The 19,843-nt window shown below is 52.0% G+C and overlaps 1 protein-coding gene across 1 annotated transcript; it reads left to right on the forward strand.

The window, feature by feature from the left end:
• Positions 1-1,896: 1,896 nt before the first annotated feature.
• On the forward strand, positions 1,897-18,583 carry MYBL2 (MYB proto-oncogene like 2; the record flags this gene model as incomplete). The annotated part of the gene is made up of 15 exons (XM_084218096.1): positions 1,897-1,901; positions 2,135-2,272; positions 5,916-6,009; positions 7,099-7,170; positions 7,546-7,638; positions 9,215-9,435; positions 9,575-9,731; positions 10,467-10,736; positions 11,951-12,337; positions 13,788-13,927; positions 14,208-14,307; positions 14,886-14,999; positions 15,508-15,624; positions 15,784-15,930; positions 17,868-18,583. 15 exons carry the CDS (start codon positions 1,897-1,899, stop codon positions 17,994-17,996), a joined length of 2,184 nt encoding a protein of 727 aa, XP_084074222.1. The 3' UTR covers positions 17,997-18,583.
• Positions 18,584-19,843: the final 1,260 nt, after the last annotated feature.

Consider the following 19,843-nt stretch of genomic DNA (forward strand, 5'->3'; position numbering starts at 1 on the left):
CAAGAAAATGTGTTTTGTGTCCTTCTTTCCGGCTCCAGCATTTATTTTCCTGTACTTAAGTCTTACTATTGGTTCTCCTGGTGTATGTGAAATCCTTAATTGCACTGTGAGAAGGGTTGTTATTTTGGTTTGTGAAATTAGAACAAAAAAATAGAGCCATAATTTTAACAGGAGCTCCTGAAAATACATTTATCACCCTGAGGCAGACTCCTTTTGTCTCTCTGCCAAAGAGAACTAAGGAGAGGTGAGTTTGTTACTGTAGAAAGAAAACATTTCTTCCAAGGGAGGGGAGGATTGAAATTAAGCAATAATGACATTGTTGCAGATTGCTGCCTCATAGCAGACTGGAACTACAGAATTTTAAAAAGAGAGGACAGCACATGGACGAAAACCTTAAGATTTAATGGATCATTATTAAGAAACTGTGATACTGCACAGAAACTCATTAATATTTTTACTTCCATTTATTTGATATCTAGCTCACTCCCTGAGGTAGTGAGTTCAGTAATGCACAGGAGTGGAAATCCAGGTTAAATTCATTGACCATGAAATGTTGAAGCTCAATGCACAGCAAAAATAGAATCAAGGAATTCAGTGGTGAGAAGAAAAGATTTGTCAACATCATCAACGCCACACCTATATTGCAAGGACATTTTTTAATATTAACATGGTGAAATTGCATTATAAAGCTTTTTTTGATTGTCAGTCTGACACTCAAATTGTTAAACTCTTCACCCACTCACGTCTTTCATGACTTCTGTGCTTTACCTTGCTCTGCCATGGTTTTTAAAATCAGAGCTGCTTTTTGCAAAGAATCTGTTCATCTTTTTATCCCCCCAAAATATCTTTTATTTTACATTTCTTTATGCTTCACATAACGTCTTGGCACAGGTTTTTCTAAAGGAGGTGCCCCAAATCTCCTGTCCAGTTGAGATGTGCTATTATAACATTTGCAGAAGTGGTTGTATCTCTTTCTCACTGCAGCCATTCCCTTTTCACAGCAGCATGTTGGAAATTTTTCATTTATTCCTCTGTTTTCCTTTAAGGCTGTGGTTGTGTTTGTCACCCAAAGCACTTTGTACATTCCAGCTCCAGATTTACACAACAAACTTAATCTCTTCTCCTGTGCAGTATCAATAGCAATCAGTCAGCCAGCACAGGCTGCAGCTGAACCAACCCCCTGAGTGCTCCTCTTGCTAATTTTAGCTCTGGTTTGTACTCTTCTGGGGTGTTTATACTTCAAACTGTAAATAACTTCTGTTTCCCAGCCCTGTTTCAAGTTGTTTTGTCACCTGTTGCTGATGTTGTAACAGGGTTTAAAAAAGCCATGTGAGCAGCCACGGGATACAAGCAGCTCCCTGTTTTCTGGGTGTCTCTGAGGCCTCTCTGACAGCTGAAAAACAAATTTTTCTTCACTGAATCAATTGTTTTTTACTAGTGTGAAATACAAGTAGCTTATGCCTCTCTTTCAAAGCTGTCCCTTTGGCCCTCTGGAAGTATTTTAACTTACTTTGTAACTAGAAACACTTTAGTTGTGGGAGTGTGATACATGTAACATTTATCGCTGACTGATAAAATTTCAAAGGAATAGAAGTAGGTGAGTGCTTTCAAGAGGGGAAGGTGAGGCCAGGGGGAGCAGGTTGGGCACGTAATTAATAAAATTATTGCTGTGATTCATAAAAGTTTGTTACAAGCAACTCTTGCTGCTTTCCCTCTTTGTCTCTGTCCTCTCATGCAGCATAACTCATTACCCCTTAATCTGACCCTAAAAGAAGAGGGGGACAGTACATTTGGTATTCATCAAACCATAAACGTCCTGAAAAGTTGTTTTAACAAGTTCCTCCTCCCTTTCTTTGCTGTAAGGAGAGACAGGAGAGGAAAATCAGGATTGTGTGAATGGGGTGAGATCTAACAGGAGAGTGTGAAAATCTAATGGGTGGGTGCGATGGCCTGGGCTCCTTCCCTCGGAGCAGGGGTTGGATGCGACAGAGGAAATGGTCCTTGCGCGGTGGCCGGTGCCGGGTTCCCGCGGCCAGGACGAGCAATGACACCGTGCATGAGGCAGGCGGGTGCCAGGCCGGGGGTGCCCGAGGGCCGCTCCCCGCAGCCAGGCTGTGCTTTCCCGGTGCGCCAGGAGAGGGATCCGCAGCCCCGGGCGCGGCCCCGCCCGCGCTCCCGGCGGGCAGCGCCGGCCCCGCAGCCATGGCCCCGGGGCTGCAGCCGCGTCCCGCTGCCCCTTCTCCGCCCGGACCCGCCCCGACCCCTCTGGCAGGTAACGGGGGCGGGCGGGGCGGGGGCTCGGGCACGGCCAGCTCGGAGGACCCTGCCCCGGGCGGTGCCGGAGGGGGCCGCGCCCTGCCGGGTTGTACCGGCCCTGGGTGTTGAGGGGGCTCAGCTTCAGGCCGAGAGGGTAGCGAGAGTCAGAGACCACCAGCAGAGAGACATTTGTATCTTTATTGTGCTAATACAAAACAGAGGGATCGGGGCGGAGGAGGAGCCAGCAAGGCTGCGGCTCTCGGGGGTGCCATCACCAGCCCAAACATTCCCCATCACCAGTGCCGACTCAGCCACCCCAGGTGGGCAGATTTAGCTTGTCAACAGCTGCTGCCATCACCGTTCAAGCCGCTGGCTCCGTCTTCTGTGCTGCAGCGTGGGTCCCTGCTCCTCGCAGGAGGGGCCAGGCACCCAGCAGCTCCAGCTGGAGCCGGGGCGGCAGCATCACAGAGCCTCGTGCAGAAACACTGGGACAGCGTCTGCGTCACTCGGCCGGGTCTCCTGGGTGGCAGACCTGTGGATCAGCTTCTTGAAGGGTGTGGGGTGCTTCTTGAAGGCACCAGGCCAAGTCAGAGGAATCACCACAGGGGTCTCCAGGGGTGATGTGTCTGGTTTGGAGCATCCCAGTAAGCAAAACTCCTCAGTGCTGACATCGAGGGACATGCTGGTATCCATAAAGGATTTTATTGCTGAGATGTCCCACCCGGACACTGGCACTTTCCCAAGGGCTGAGACGTCTCCAGACAGCTCAGAGCTCTTGAAGAGCAGGCTCTCCAGTGGTTTGGCATGATTGTCTTTCTTACAAGGCGTAGAGGTGTTCTGTGATGCCACATTCATCAGGCAGCCCTCTCTGCTGAGGTGCTCACAGGGCAAACCAGACACCTCAAATGTGGTCTGGCCATGGTGGGCCTTGCAGAAGCAGACAAGACTGAGGTCAGAGATGCCCTGGGTCAGGCTGTGCAGCTCAGCCTTCACACAGCTGCTCAGAGACTCCACCTGCTTGACAACACACAGAGAACCGCCACTTGCTGCGTCATCCAAGTCCACAGGAACCTCCCAGGTGTTGTGTCTGAGCTCCCAGGTGTTGTGTTTGGAAGGACTGCTAGAGTCCCTGTAATAGCTCACAACAGGAGAGGAATAGCTATGGCTGGAGAAGCTGGCCAAGAACCCATTTTCCAGGATTTCCTTTCTGGTCAGAATGCTGGTACTGTGCTTCTGGGTAGACAGCATGGTGCAGAATCCAGCAGCTCTCTAGATTATGGAGACAGATCAGGATAAACCTGTTACTGTTCACTACTATTCACCAATGGATTACAGATTTACAGTAGCAGGACTACTCTTGGCAAAACCCTCTCTCAGTCTTGCAAGGAGCTGAGCAGGATGTGGGACATGAAGGAGGGCATCCAGCCTATCAATCTCTTTTAGGGTTAAACAGCTCCACCACAGCCTGTTCGTTGCTCAGAGGTCATAGTGGCATCTCCCTGAAGTTGTACTTATTTTACCTCAGCCTGTATATCTCTACTCTTAGCTTGGTACAAGGGATAGAGGCATTTCATCCTCACTGCTGCAGTCAAGAGGGCCCAGCTAATATTAAGTGCCTTTGAGAAGGAGGCACCAAAACCCAGGCTCTGGCTCTGGGAGAGGTTGAGGGTCAGCTCTCATCTCACTTTAAGTCCTATACATGATAACCCTCACCTCCAGCTCCTTCCTGAGGGACTGGGCAGGCCAGGGAAGAGGATGGCTGTACTCCAAACCCAGCTTTACTTTGAATGCATGTTAAACAGTGAAAAATAACTCCTAAATTTACTGTAATAGGGCTGTGTAGTCAGTCTAGAAGGAAAGTCTTCTTTAAGAGACTAAAACCCACTTTTTTTTTTTAGCATTTAAGAAATAAATGAAGTAATTAGAAAACAGAATAACTCATACCTTCAACTTCTGGGAAGACCCTTTGATGTTCTTGACCCTGTTCTACTAGTGTTACTTACAGCAATTTTATAGTTCTGGTAATCAATTAACAGGCTGATTTCCTAATTAAGCTAGTTTGGGAGAGGGAGGAGCTTCTGTTTGCCGTTTATTAAGCACAGGGGCAGTGAGGGTGGGCTATGGCTGATTGAGGGATGTACTCTGAGGGCTGGCCCGTGGTTGTCCTGTCAGTGGCTCCTTAGTAAGGTCACACTTTAAGTCTTGCTTTGTGTTTTGGGAGCTACTGGTTAGGAATATCCACGTGTACAGCTCTTGCATTGATATAGACAGGATATGTGGAATATTTGGGCAATGCTCTCAGGCACAGGGTTGGATTGTTGTGGCTGTCCTGAGCAGGGCCAGGAGCTGGACTTTAATGATCTTTGGGGGTCCCTTCCAGCCTGGAATATTCTGTGCTTCTGTAACGTGTGATGTTCCTGCCCCGTGTCCCTGCTTGGTGGCAGGGCTGGATGCGGGGTATCAGGTGTGGATGCGGGGTGTCCCATTTCGGTGTAGGGATAGATGCCAGGTGTCCTGGCTCGGTATGACCGTGGATGCAGTGTCCCGGCTCGGTGAGGGGCTGGATACGGGGTGTCAGGGGTACATGCGGGGTGTCCCGGCTCGGTGAGGGGCTGGATGCGGGGTGTCAGGGGCTGGATGCGGGGTGTCCCGGCTCGGTGTGAGGGTAGAGGCGGGATGTCAGGGGTACATGCGGGGTGTCCCGGCTCGGTGAGGGGCTGGATGCGGGGTGTCAGGGGTACATGCGGTGTGTCCCGGCTCGGTGAGGGGCTGGATGCGGGGTGTCAGGGGTACATGCGGGGTGTCCCGGTTCGGTGAAGGGATGGATTCGGGGTGTCAGGGGTACATGCGGGGTGTCCCGGCTCGGTGAGGGGCTGGATGCGGGGTGTCCCGGCTCGCTGCAGTCTCCCTGAGGGAGCCGGGGGCGGGGCGGGCGGGTGCCCTCCCGCGCGCGCCTCTTTGTGCGGGCGGGAGGCGCGGCGCGCATGCGCGGCCCGGCCCCGCGCGGGGGGGGGCGCCGTTGGCGCGAGATAGGAAAGCGCCGCCAGCGCCGCCGCTCCGGACCCGCGCCCGGCCCTCAGCCCGGCCCGGCCCGCCCGGCCCAGCCCGACATGGCTCGCCGCGCCCGCGGGTGAGTGCCGGCCCCGCCGTGCCGCGGCTCCCCGTGCCCGCTCCCAGCCGCGGGAGGCTCCTCCCGGCCGCCCCGTTCCCGCTCGCCGGCCGGACAGCGGGATGCGGGGCGGCGGCCCCGCGGTACCCGCGCTGGGACATCGCCCCGGCTCTGCCCGCTCGGCAGCGGGGGCGAGCGGGAGCCCTGCGGCCGCTCCCCTCAGCGCTCCCCGCGCCCCTTTGCGCCAGCGGTCCTGGAGCTGCTGAGCCGTGCCTGGGTGCCCCCATGCAAAGTCCACCCCGAAGGACAGAAGTGGAAAGAAATGGAAAGAAATACTCATTCCCCTGCTCTGGGCAGAATAAAACTTGCCAGCTGGTGCCTAAAGTGGAGGATCTCCTTTCAGCCTAGGGTGTGTGGGTGGGTGTCGGTGAGCTTGGGGCTCGGTGCTGGAAGGGGGAGATCTGGAGCTCTGCTCTGTATGGTGGAGGTTGCTCCCTCTCCTGCTTTTTTATCAGGTAGAAATGATAATCTTCCTTTGTTCCCCCCCTAGTGAGGACCAGGATGAGCCACATTACCAGGATACAGATTTGGATGTGCCGGAGCAGCGGGATGGCAGGTGCAAAGTCAAGTGGACACCAGAAGAGGTGAGTGAGAGCCTGACATTTACCGAGAGAAGTGCTTTGGGGTGGTGCCTCTGACATGGCACCCTGGGTATGGGTGACTCCACCCCAGCCTTCACCTGCTGGCCTGACTTACTACTGGAGAGGACCTTCTGTCTTTTGTACTGAGCTCAGGCCTGAATGAGGCTTAGAGGTTCAGGGGAGTTTGAAGTGCAGCCTGAAGAACAAGAGCTCAAACATTTTTAACTTAAGCCTGTGAGTACTGAGTGAAACACCACTGCCTGCAGCACTCCTGTGAGCACAGAGGAATCCAGATGATGTCTGAGGCCTCCAATGAGCTGAAATGTGTAGTGGAAATGTACTCCTTTTCCTGGAGCAAAAGAGAATTGACATTTGGGATTATGGCTTAGTCATCCTGGCTGAGAGCCTGAAGTTAACTGGGATATTCTCTTCCTCCCAGTTTCACTATCAGTTTTATACTGTATGAAAACTACAGCTGGGGTTAGAGCACCAAGTAAGGTGGCCTTTGTGGAGGGATCAAAGCCTTAGGCTCACGTTGGGCAGGGAATAATTTCATTACTGAACTATCCAGAGCTCACAGACAAGGATGTCTCTAACAGGCCTTCTGTGAGCTGTAGGAGTTTGCATACCCAGGCTGTAGCAGGGATGACAAAAGAAATGTTGTAGAATCCTGTGGCACTGAAAAAGCACTGTGCAGGTGGTGATACACTTCAATCAGTCAGCTTTCCTGGCCAGACAAAACCAGTGGCTGGGCTGGGAGATGGACTGTCTGGTCAGGAGTGTTTTGGGGCTGGATAAACAGGCCCTTGCCACAGGGTTTGAACCAGACTGTAAAGGAACAGAGCTGAGCTCTTGTTTTGTACCTAATGTATGAACTTGTCTCAGTACAAAGCTCAGAACCAGTCTGTTCCAGTTGGGCTCCACGTACTGGAGGGCTGCTAAACACTGGTGTGAGCTGCCTTCCTTCCCTGAACACACAATGCCAACAAAACCTTGACAGTTCAAAACATCTAACTTGTTCTTTTCAGGTCATCAGCCTGGTGGTGTGTGTTGCCTCAGTGTATCTAAAGTGGATATTTTTGTTCTTTGCAGGATGAGCAGCTGAAGATGTTAGTGAGCCATTATGGGCAGAATGACTGGAAGTTCCTGGCCAGCCACTTTCCTGTGAGTGACCCCATGCTCAGCTGGGAATCCCAGTGTTTGCATGTTGCTGGTTCCCTGTGTCTGTGCAGTGGGACTCTTTGCTGACTATGTTCTGACTTCATAGCTCCAAGCTGTGAAATGGGGCTGCTTCAGGGCAGGGAGACCTTCCTGCATAGAGGGCTTTCCATGGTGAGTCTGTTGGAGCTGGGCTGAGAAATTGAGGTTCCTGTCCCTGTGTCTGGTGCCCTGGGCTCAGGAGCTCCATATGTGTTCTCTGTGCTTCTGCTGGTGTTCTGTGGGACAGCCTGTGTGTATGGGGACTGCTGTCAGTTTGGAAGGTTTCTGGGCCTCTGGAGCCCCTGGTCTAACTCAAGGCTTTCCCATTGCTGTTCCCAGAACCGCAGTGACCAGCAGTGTCAGTACCGGTGGCTGAGGGTGTTGAATCCAGACCTGGTTAAGGGCCCGTGGACCAAAGAGGAGGATCAAAAGGTGAGTCAGGGCTGAGAGGATCAGAGTGTTGGATTGCCTGTCTGCAGTGAGGGTGGAGATGTCAGACCCATCCTCAGGTGTTGTACACTGTGTGTAATTGTTCTCCCTGGTGGGTACCTGTGAGAGCAGCTCTGTCTGCCCTGCCCTGAGCAGCCCAGGCAGCCATGGTTGGGATGTCATGTGAATCTAAGCCTCTCCAGGTAAACACCTTCTCCCTTACACATAGTGCTGCTACAGTGGGCTGCCAAGGGAGAGAGCTGAAAAGGGAATTAATTCATCTGCCTGCTGGCAGGTCTCCACCTGGCCTGGCCAGGTTGGATCTAAGAGAAAATAAAACTGGCATTTCCTGTGCCACAGTAGGCAGGCTGGAGTGGATGTCTGAGGTTGGCTGCGTGAATCATGACTTCTGTGAGCCCGTTTCTCTGCTGAATCCAGAGTCAGCCAAGAGGGGCCAGCTCAGACTCATCATCTTGCTGTACTTAAGGAAAGTTGGAGTGAAATCTCAATTCTACCAAGGTTTTCTGGTACAGAACATCCTAATTTAGCAGATTCTCTGTAACACTCCTGCTTCCCAGCTTCTTTCCTTTTTGGTCCCATTATGTTTTGTCAAGCTCTAAGGAAGCTTCTTTTGATGCTGTTCCCTGTTCTTGCAGCAGAGCAGTTGTTGCCTACTTTCCCCTTCCCTTTGCCTTGTCCTGACTGCCAGCCTACCCATCCTGGCCAGGCTAGGCTCCAGCTCTCTCCTCATTGCTTTGGCCCAGCTCCTTGGCCTCAGTTTGGCATCTTTGGTCCATTTTTCTGTGCTTGAAAGGTAAGAGTCTGCAGCAGGGACATTTGTTACATGAGCATCACTTCTACCTGCACCTTTCAGCCCAGCACAGCTGGCAGGGTAGGAATGTTCTTTGAGAACTCTTCAGCCAGGATTTTGTTGGCTGAACATTGCAGGTTGTTTCATCCTGACTGTGCCCTGGATATTTTAGGAGCCCAGAATGGATTCAGTGCCCAGAAGCATTTATGTTGGGGCTCTGGCAGAAGTGACAAAGCCCTGGGTGGAGGGTAAGAGGCAGAGTGGATGGTTCTGAAGTGAATTTGGATCTCTCCCTGTATGTCCTGGTGCTGTCAGGGCATGGAGCTGCAGGCCTGTCTGTCTTGGGTGTACCACACTGATGGGGGCAGTTGTCACACAGCAAGGCCCTTGGAAGTAGGGAGGGCAGAGGAGCCTTGGAGCAGGTGGGACTTGGCCCTTGCTCAGAAATGGGAATGTGTTTCTACATCTGGGCACCTGCCAGTCTCCACCCCATCTTCTGTAAGGGGTCATCTGCATTCACAGGTGCCCTGTGGCAAAATGTCTGCATGGAAAGAGCCTTCTACACAAATTTGGCAGAATCATTGCTCTCATGAGGGTTGGAACACCTGATGGCCCTGCTGGCTCCCTCCAGCTTTTCCTCCAAAGGGGCCTTCCTTTGTCTGCCCTTACCTGGTCCCAGGAAAGGTGAAGAGTAAAGCCTGAAGATGACTGCACTGACCTTCCCTTCTTTTTTTCCATTTCCTTATTTCCCTCTCACTCTCTCCAAAGGTAATTGAACTGGTTAAAAAATATGGCACCAAACAGTGGACCCTGATAGCCAAGCACCTGAAAGGGCGGTTAGGGAAGCAGTGCCGGGAACGCTGGCACAACCACCTGAACCCTGAGGTGAAGAAGTCCTCGTGGACAGAGGAGGAGGATCGCATCATATTTGAGGCCCACAAGGTCCTGGGGAACCGTTGGGCAGAGATTGCCAAGCTGCTGCCTGGGAGGTAGGACCCCTCTGTCACTGCTGCCTTCCCTGCTGGGTGTGTGTTAGGCCCTTGGGATGGGGATGGGGAGTGTGGTGGAGCTGCTAGCTGTGCTTTAAAGCTGCTATAAGTGATGGTTTGTTCCCTTGTCTCTCTGCAGGACTGACAATGCTGTGAAGAATCACTGGAACTCCACCATCAAGAGGAAGGTGGATACGGGAGGTTTCCTCAATGAAACCAAGGAGTCCAAATCTCTGTACTTGCTTGTGGAGGTGGATAACAAGGAGAGGCAAAGTCAGACGACAGCTGAGAGCCAGGTATTGCACTTGTAGCAGGCAGCTGGGTCAGTCCCTGCCCTGCTAATGCATTCTGGAGCTCTTCATCGACCCTTCTGCTGCCTCCCACTGCCTTTTCCACAGCCTGGTGTCTGCATAGACGGTCTGTGCCTTCCCCAGCCTCCCAAATCTTTCCCTCCAGGAGCTAGAGGTGTTTTGGGAGCCTGAGTGTGTTATCCAGGCAGAGGACAGCAGTCTGCTGGAGCTGTTACCTTGCCAATCCCAGCATCAAGTCTGTCTTAGACCTGTATATTCTTTTGGCTACATTGTGCTGTTGCTGGTGGGAGGAGGCAGCTGCTCCAGACAGTGTGTGTGTGGGAGCAGGGTGAAGAGATACTGTGTTCCTTTCCTCTAAAAAAGGAAGCAGGGAAGTACAGCCAGCAATTGTTTTCATGAAGACAGCATGTAGTTTTTGAAGGCAGGCTCCTGATAAATAGGAAACACAGAACTAGTGCTACATGCTCAGCCTAAGTACAACTTTCTCCTGGGACACTGTTAAGTGAAATCTTCAATTAAAGAGTCCTGTGCTCGTTATGTTGCATGGGCTCTAGGCAGTGTATGGGGCAGAGCAGTGAGGGAGAAGGGGGATTTGGAACAAACCCAGGGTCAGGTAGAGTGGGCAAAGCTGAATGTGTTCAGGTGCTCTCTGTCCCCAGGACTTGACACTGTTCCCTTGCTTTCTGCTGATGTCTGGCTTTCCTTATTGTATGTGCCAAGAATGTCCTGCCAAGCTGGCCAGTGGATATCTCTGAAATAAAGGAAGAAGATGTCAGTGATGAGGAAGTGACAGGTGTGCAGGAGCTGCCCTTGGAGCTGCCAGCTGCAGGAGTGGCAGAGCAGAACGTGGAGGGGACCCCAGATGATGCAGTGCCTGAGGATGGCACTTCATTGGTCGAGTCACCGTACAAATGGGTTGTTGAAGCTGCCAACTATTTGTACCCAGCTTGTGCCCCAGCCCTCAGTGAAGCTCTGGACATGATTGAATCTGTAAGTAACAGACCCTTGTTCCTGCAGTTACTGTTAGGGTGTTATCCTTGCCCATTTTATTTGAGTGAACTTACTGGATCCCCTTGATCCACCCTGAGGAGGACTGGGTCTGTCATTGCCTTGCAGCCTCCCCCTGTCTCTCTTCCAGGGCTGGATTAGACCTTTCCGGCTCTGCCAGTATTGCTGTGGGCTTGTAGCTTTTCCTAGCTGGATGTCATTGTGCATGGGATCTGCCTGTGTGGGAGGCTGTAAGTGCTGGCAAACTTCATTTCCAGCCCTTCTTTGTCAGCTAGAGTGTGCCCAGCTCTCCTTTTTGTAATGGTTCTAGGCCCATGCTCACTGGCTGCCCTTTTTTGTCCTGGGGTGGGATAGGACAGGACAGACTGGGCTTGGCTCATTCCCATTGTACTTTGCAGGACAGACCCCTTCACGCTGGCATAACTGCCACCATTTGCTTTCAGTGGAGGTAGCTTCACTGAAATGGGTTATTTTCAGCCACTCTGTGCTGTGGCCCCCTGGGTAACAGAGGCACACCAGGGTGGGAGGCTGGCTAAAATCAACAGGGCACTTTGCTGCCATCAGAGGGAAGTGGCTTCTGCAGCCCCCAGCCTGCCTAAGGCATGAAGGAGTCACTTTGCCTCTGTATAGCAAGAGGGTGTGCCTGAGGCTGAGCAGCACATCTGTGGGCCCTTGGGGCCTGCTTGTGTGGTGCTGGGTGTTGCTGGGGTGGAGCTGTGAAGCAGCTCATTTCTGAACTGGTCTGGTTAGTTTTAATCTGCTTTCAGCTGTGCAGGTTACACCAGAGCCCCGTGCCCAGCTGTACAGGTGTGCCCAAGACTGTGGGTTGCCCTTGGGTGATAGTTGCTTTCTTCAGTCTCTGTCCTCAGCCCTCTGCCCAGCTGTTTTTTTTTGTCTCCTCTCTGAGGGGTGCAGCTGTTTAAACAGCTGTGCTGTGAACCAAACAGGGAAACCAGCCTTGCATAAATAGAAAAACCTGCCCTGTGCACAAGCAGTAGCTATCAGCTGGGTCAGATCCCTGCTCTGGCTCCAGCTGTGCCTGTGGCAGAGGAGAGCAGGGCTTGAGCTGTCCCTGGCCAGGCTCTTTCCAAAGCTTGGTGCCATCTCACACCCCCACTTATTTCACCTCCCAGTTCACCAGTCTGTCTGCTCAGCTGCCACCCTGGGCTGCTGCTGACGCTTTCCCTTGTGTGCAGGACCCGGATGGGTGGTGTGACCTGACCCAGTTTGACCTGCCCGAGGAGCCCTTGGCCGGCAGCAGCAGCGGCAGTGCCAGCCCGGCCAGACCGGCGCCCGGCGAGGCGGCCCCGACACTGCCCAGCGTCACTGAGTACCGCCTGGACGGCCACACCATCTCTGACCTGAGCAGGAGCAGCAAGGGAGAGCTCATCCCCATCTCCCCCCACGCTGAGGGCAGCTTTGGCACCCCGCCCTCGGTGCTGAAGAGGCAGAAGAAGAGGAAGATGTCCCTCTCGCCCGTCACGGAGAACGTCGCCAGCACCAGCATGTCCTTCCTGGACTCCTGCAACAGCATGACGCCCAAGGGCACCCCTGTAAAGACACTGCCCTTCTCTCCATCTCAGGTATCTTCTTGCCCTAATGTCATGTATGCCCATCAGCTCTGCCAGCTTTGTGCTCCTCCTGCCTTGAATGAGGCCGTGCCAGTGTGCAGAGTGTGTTCCTGCGCTAAAAGAAGGCTCAGAGTTGGTTTCTGGCACTGCTTCTCTTCAGTGCTGCCCTTCCTGTGGGAGCAGCAGCCTATGTCTCCATCTGGGAGTGACTGCAGTTTTGAGAAAGCCCAGCTACCCTGTGTGAGGGGCATCTGCATACCAGGGTGTGATGGAGAGCAAACTGCTGCTGTCCCCAGGGCATTACTGCTGTCCCCAGGGCTTTTCTGCCCCAGCTGTGGGCAGCAGAGTGGCACCAGAAAAAAAAACTTCCTTTCCCTGTCTGTTTGCAGTTCAGTCACACAGACAGGCTGGGCAGCAAACACCTTGTGCAGATCTGTCCTGCTGTGACTATGGAAATGCTCCTGGCCATGTCTTTGTTGGAAAAGGGACTCAGGATCTTTCAGCCTTTGCTGTGACTCCCAGTGTCCACACATGTGGTCTCCAACACACATCACCTTGGAACACTGTGGTGGTCAGACCCACTAGTGTCTCATATGGAAGTGGTGTCTATAAATCACAATAAAGGCTGCTGCATTCTCCAGAACAGTTCCTACTGCAGCTCCATTGTCCAGACCCTTCCCAACTGTGCCTTCCAGGCCTTTATTTCTGTTGTTTCTGCAGCAGAAAACATGGGAGAGGCACCACAGGAGGGTCCAAAATGGAGGTTGTCATGGGTTCAGGTGGACCTTGAATGAAAGCCCAGCACAAAGAAGAAATCAGAGCAGGACCCATAATGTCCCATAATGTACAGCTCTGCAGAGTGTAAAAGGCAGGAATATCTGGATTGAGTGAGAAGACAAAAGTGCATGCCCTGCCTCAAGCTGAGCTTCAGCCATCAGTGAATGTCACAAACTCAGCTTTTCTCTTCCAAGAGGCTCTTGGGTGCAAACACTGTTCCTTGTGGAAGCACAGCTGTCCCTTACTGGCTGCTGGAAAGCAAAACCCTAGAAGAGCTAACAGCTTGTTTTCTCATAATTTAAGCTGAAGACAGCTCAGTGCAAGACCTGTAAACGTGTACACTTTGTCCCTCATGTTTGCCAGCCTGAGTTGGAATAGCTGGGTGAGCTGGGATTACCAGGAGTGCAGGGAGAGAGTTCTCTTCACTCTGTAGTTGGTAGCTCTGATAGTTGTATCAGCTCATCCCATGTGGGAGGTGAATAATCTTTATAGGTGTGAGGCACCTTCTGGCAGCTTTTGTGTGCCACCCATGTACAGAGCTGTGAGTCTGTGACCCCCACTGGTTTGGGAGGGTTGTTTCTACTTCAGGGTTTCCCTCATGTTTTGGGAAAAGTAATGGCTTGTGATGCAGTGCTGGGCTGCTTGAGACTGAGTGTCTTCGATTTTTCTTTCCTATGCTGGGCAGTTCTTGAACTTCTGGAGCAAACAGGATACACTAGAGCTGGAGAACCCTTCCCTGACCTCCACGCCTGTGTGCAGCCAGAAGGTGATTGTCACCACCCCACTGCACAGGGACAAGACCCCTCTGCTCCAGAAGAACTTAGCGTAAGTCCTCCCTTTTCCACACAGGAGTCTGGTCCAGCTCAGACATAGCTCTCAGAACTTGTCATGGTATTACTGAGAGAGGGGCAAGGCAGGCTGGGGATTTCCTTAAATCACTGTTTTCTCCCCCAAAACAGCTCTTCTCTGAGCTGCAGGGAGTGAGTGTCCAGGCTCACTGGGGGCACAGCCAGGTGATCTCTGTTGAGCTCAGCTGCTGGCTGGGTTGTTGCCTTGTGTGGGTTACAGCCTGTCTGATCTATTGTCTTTTTCACTCTGCTTCCAGGTTTGTCACACCAGATCAGACATATGTGGTGGACAACACACCTCACACTCCCACACCTTTCAAAAATGCCCTGGAGAAATATGGACCAATTAGACCTCTGGTAATTATTGGGCAGGGCTGTGCCTGGTGGGGCTGATGAATGCAAATGAGACACGGGGTTGGGGCAGGGCTGTGAGCAAACTCTTATCTGAACCAGAACAAAGGGCAGTTTGGCAGTGCCAGGCTGAGAGGGGAGGGGTGAAGGGGACATTGTCACAGTGATCATTTCATTGTAAGGAGCTGCAGGACTTTTAGCTCCTCTATAAACCAGCTAAAAATGCCAAAAGCTGCCTTTGCATCAGGCTGCAGTGCTTGGATACTGATGACCTTGAGGAGCTGGGAAATGATCTGCCTAGGCCTCCCTGAGGAGCTGGATCTCCCAGGCCTTGTGTGCACACAGGTCTCCTGATGGCACACTGGGGTTCAGCTGATAAGTCCCTGCACCTGGACATCCTGTAAATCCATCAGGCTAGCAGAAGACTTGCCATATCTTTTCCAGCTGGGAAGCAAATAGTTTTTTGTGTTTGCCCTCCCACTGTGGGCTCTCCTGACCTCATTGTCCATTGAGGGGAATGCTTGTGAGCCTGCCCAGCATAGAGATTCTGACTGCTTGGTGCTCTCTCTGCCTTTCCACCCCAGCCCCAGACTCCTCACCTGGAAGAAGACTTGAAGGAGGTGCTCCGAAGTGAAGCTGGCATCGAACTCATCATAGAAGATGATGTGAAGCCTGAGAAACAGAAGAGGAAACAAGGGGTGAGCTGACTGTGCATTCAGTACCAGCTGCTAACCTGCTCTTAAGGAGTGTTTTGTCTGGTTTTATTCATGCTGTAGGTGCCAAAATGTTTTTAGCCCTGTGGCTGCTTTCTTTTAATCGGCAAGAGGTGCCTGAATTTAAGGCCTGCTTAAAGTATCTCCAGGAGTGTCCTGGTTTGTGCTGAGCTCAGGGCTTGTTGGCACACTTGGAACACCTGGGGCAAGTTGGGCTCTCAGAAGGCTGTGGGATGGCATGAAAAGTCTCAGTTTCCTGGTGGCCTCCCCTTCCTACTAAAAGCTCCTCCTCTGAACTGGTGGCTTGAGGTGCCAGGAGGGGGGCACTGTAAGCTGCTGTGCCCTGTGGTGGGGAAGGCTGCACACATCTTCCCCCTGAGGTGCTGGTGCCATGCAGAACTGGGGTGCTGTGGCCTGGGTGTGCACCTGGGCCCTCAGGGTGGCACTTTGCAGGGTGGATTTGTGCTGACACTGGTGTCCCTACATTCCCCAGCTGCGCAGGAGCCCCATCAAGAAGGTCCGGAAGTCTCTGGCCCTGGATATTGTGGATGAAGACATGACACAAAACCTGCCTGCCCTCCCCAAGACTGTGTGTTTCAAAAGAGCCCAGGTGAGGGGTTGTGTGCTCAGAACAGGGGCAGAGCTGGCTCTGCTCTGAAAAAACTCTGCAAAGCAGCAGTAGCAGCCTGGAGCTGCCTTTGAACAGCCTGTGTGGATGTGGATGACGGGCTGGATTTCTTCTTTCCTTACACTTTTTCTCCTGGTGCAGCCTGTGAATTTCCTGTCAAGGTCCCTGAACCTGTCCTCCTCGAGCAGGAAGAATGACAGTGGTTTGCTCAACAGAGCCTTTGTGCAAGTGCAGCCAGAGAAAATGTCCTACAGGAAAATGCCAAGCCATTTCAGGCCACCAGCACCGGTAAGCCCTGCAGCAGCCACTGCTCTCCCAGGCAGGATTTATCTGGCAGTGCAGCCCTTGTCCCTTGAGGAGTGAGGGATGGAGCTGTGAACTGCTGCACAGGCATCCCTGCACTGTCAGGGCTGTCCTTACACCAAGGCTGGGAGATGCTGAGCCAGAGGTGTCATTTTATGTTCCTCCAAGCCTCAGCTGTGGCCTGCTCAGCATGTTTGGCCCTGGAAGTCTCACCCAGAAAGGAATTTGCATGACTGCTCTGGCAGTAAAGTAAACCTTCCTTTTTCCAGTGGTGGCAGCACCTTTTACCTTGAGTGGACAGCAGCAAGCTCATCCTTTTTGCTTTTCAGGGCAGAGCAACTCTGAAGTGCTGTATAAAGGTTAAACAGGAAGGTATTTCTCACCCTGTGTTTTTTAGGGTGTTTCTGGGTAGTGGGGAAGGCTGTGTGCCTTAGGCAGCATAGGCTGGCTTTATCCTGCTTTATCCTGACCCTGTGGCAGTACAGAGCTCCAGTGGCAGTGTGGCACCTTGTACCATGTGCTGAGGCTGGTGCTGCTCTGCTCCTCAGCTCTGCACAGCTGTGCTGGAGTCACAGCAGCCTACAAATGCCCTCTGGGGCATAAACAGATCTCTCTACAATCTTCACCACTCACAGGCAGGGTGCATTCATCGAGGAATATCCCTATTTGCTGGGCTTAGATAAAGTCTAAGTGTACTTAGACATGGGGATTTGGACCATAATTTTTTAGGTATTTGCTTGGGTTGAGTTACTTGAGGTCTCTGGTAGCTTCAGTGGGGATGCAAACACATGCTGTCCTTGCTGAGGGGTTAAACTGCAACTGGGGGCTCCTGTGATAGTGTTTTTCCATCCCAAGAAGGTGCAGGGCTGTCCTCAGGAAACTGCAGTGAGAGGGGATCTGTCCCTGCATTAGAGCTGTCTTGTGAAACCTATTTCTTCTGACAAATAAATACCCTTCAGCCAGAGTAATTCCTTCCTCTTCCCAAAATAAACCTTTCTTAAACACTTCCATTTCTCCTCCTGTCCTCACCAGGGTTGTGTTGCTCTGAGAGCTAATGACTCTGTATAAATAAACTTTGGGGGTGACAGGGAGGCAGCTGGTGTGGTGACAGAGTACAGGTGTGCAGTGAAATCCCACTGCCCACAGCCAGCAGGGCAGTCTGTGCTGCTGCTGGCCTCTGGGGAGTTATTGTGCTGCTCTGGTGCTGCTGGCAGGCAGTTTTTTATTAAGAAAGCTTATCCAGCTCTGGGCTGAGCCTCAGTGGGGCCAAAGCCACTCTGTGGCTGTGTGGGACATTCCTGCTGTGACCCACAGGAGCCCTGGCTCCCTGCAGCGCAGTTATTTCCAGTTCAGGGTGCTGCCTGTCTCCTTGCATTTACCAGAGGATCCTCAGAGGCTTTCCTGGAGTGCAGAAACACCTCATGGGTGCCCTTTCTGCAAGCAGAGACTGAGGCACTCCTGGGTTTTGGCTCCTCCTTTGTGCTGTGGGACCCTACTGAAACTGAAAGCACCAGATTGCTGTAGAGGATGGCATTAGATCAAAACAACCTGGGGCCCAGCAGCTCCTGGAGGAGTTGAACTGGTTGGCAATAAACTCCAAAACTGTGCTTGAATTTCTTCTATCATTCTGGAATATCTTCAGGGCAGTGAATTTTAATAGGTTTGTGCTTTGGGGTTTTTGTCTTGAAGCAAGTAAGGGAAAGCCCTGAAGTGGAGCACTCACCTGGGAAACTGTTGACCTTAAACCCCAGAAATTGCCACCTCAGCTATGAGGTGTAACTGGTGGTGGGCAAGTTCCTCCTGGGTGTGAGATTTCCCTTGTTAGTTTTGTTTATTTTTGCAGCCTTTTAGAACAGGATGTCACAAGATGTTTGTCCTTGGCCTTGACTGTGTTGTACACATCCTTTCTCTTCCCTCTGCAGATGACCAGGGCTTGGAAAGCAGTGGCCTGTGGTGGAACTCGAGACCAACTCTTCATGCAGGAGAAAGCTCGACAGTTTTTGGGCACATTGAAACAGAGTCACACATCAAGGACCTTAATCTTATCATGAAGGATTGTTCTGCTTTCTAATCTTATTTTTTAAAGCTTTTTAATCAGTGGAGGGGGAACCACAGGAAAAAATATCTTCTGCCAGGCCTTAGTATATGGGAGTGGATTTTTTTTTTCCCTTCAGTTCCCAGGTAGATCTACATTGTAATGAATTGGGCTAACTGCTGGCTAGTGTGTGGAATGCAAGCTTTGGGATCATTATGGAAAGACAAACGAGGGAGGCTTGGAGAGCTGACAGCAAGATCTCTCTCTGCAAGACCTGAGTTCTGGAAAAGTGGAAGCAGCAGCTATGTTGCACCTTGGAGCAGCAGGTACTGGAGACCGGCCTCACAGCATCCCTGGATTCCTGCTGCTGCTCTGGTACCTCAGCAATGGCTTTGTGAAGATTCCTGCATGCCTTGAGTGTCCCTCCTGGCTTTCCCCAGGGGATGGAGTGTCTCCCTGGGCTGGAGAAGGAGGAGGGAGGCTGTGGTGCTGTGGGGTGACCTGTGCCTGGAGCCCCTTGCTCCCCATGGGGTTGCTTTGTCCTGCCATGGCTCCAGCAGGGGCCTCTCCCCACGACTGTGCTCCCTCTTCCAATAAATGATGGTGCTCACATCCCTTGGACTCTGCCTCTGCCTCACAGCACCGGGGGAAGGCAGCAAAGTGCTGGGTTTTGTGCAGGCTTTTTGTCCTGGCAAGTTGTTGAATTCCTGCTGGCCTCTCAGCAGGGAGGAGAAGGGAGGCTCCCCACACACACCTACACTGAGTTTCATCAGCTATTCCAAAGTTTTGGCTACTTTATGGTGGCACACTGTTTGAGTCAGGGTGGTAGGGATCCCTGCAGAGGAGGATGAAGGCTGGAGAAGAGCAGCAGGGGTGTGTGTGTGATGTAGCAGAGCCTTTCTGTTGCCCTTCCTTTAGAGACTAAAGTTGCACCATGTATCTATTCCACTGTGGGAACAGCAGCGCTGCCCCGGTTTGAGGCAGCCAAGGATGGAATGTGGGGATCTTAGCAACATATTAACTTTGCAATTGGAAAGGTGTTGGAAAAACTGCAGAGCAGCTCCACAGAACAGGAAGAGCTTTTAGGGTGAGCTGTGATGTGCTTGCCTTGGCCAGAGCCAGCCTGGCAGATCTGCCCCTGGCTGGCGCTGTGCACACAGCAAAGATGTGCCCACCCCAGGGTGGAAAACCAGAGCTGGGCTGTACAAATCATTCAGGTTGTGTCTTATGCTGGAAATAGAGTAAAAAAATCTTTCCTGACAAACTTGTTAATAAAACCTTGGATCCTGGGAAATGAGGGAGGCTTAGAAACCCAGCTAATTTTTCATTTTTACAAGCTCAGGGCCAGAGCAAATCCATGAAGTAATTTTTATTTCTGTTTCTCAGTGTTGCAGTGTTTGCTTTGGAAAGACAGCTGGGACCACTTGTCTGAAAGCCTGGCTTTAGCTGCTCCCATTCTGGTGTTATTTTAAGAAAAATCATCATAAACCCATCCCTCTCTGCTGGGGCTTTGGGGGGCTGGGCTGTTCCTGCACTGGTGAATGCACAAACCCAAGCCTGGAATTGCAATTCCTTCCTGGAGCTGCCACGAGCTGGGAGCTCTGAGCAGGCAGGGTCTGCTGCAGGATAAGTCAGGCTGTGAGCCTGGCACCTCTGTTTGAGGGCTGCCCCCAAACTAAAGGAGGATGAGCCAGAATTAACTGCTTCTCTGAGGATGTAAATCCAGGCAGTGCAGGCTATCCTGCACTGCAGAATGTTTATGGAGAAAGCTCAAGGGGTAGAAAAATACCAAGGTCTGGCATAGCTGATGAGTAAAAAAGAATTAGCTTTTAATTGGAAAAGGGAGCTTCTTCTAGTGTGGAG

This window comes from Fringilla coelebs (genome assembly GCF_963513975.1).
Source record: "Fringilla coelebs genome assembly, chromosome: 18".
Classification (NCBI taxonomy): Eukaryota; Metazoa; Chordata; class Aves; order Passeriformes; family Fringillidae; genus Fringilla; species Fringilla coelebs.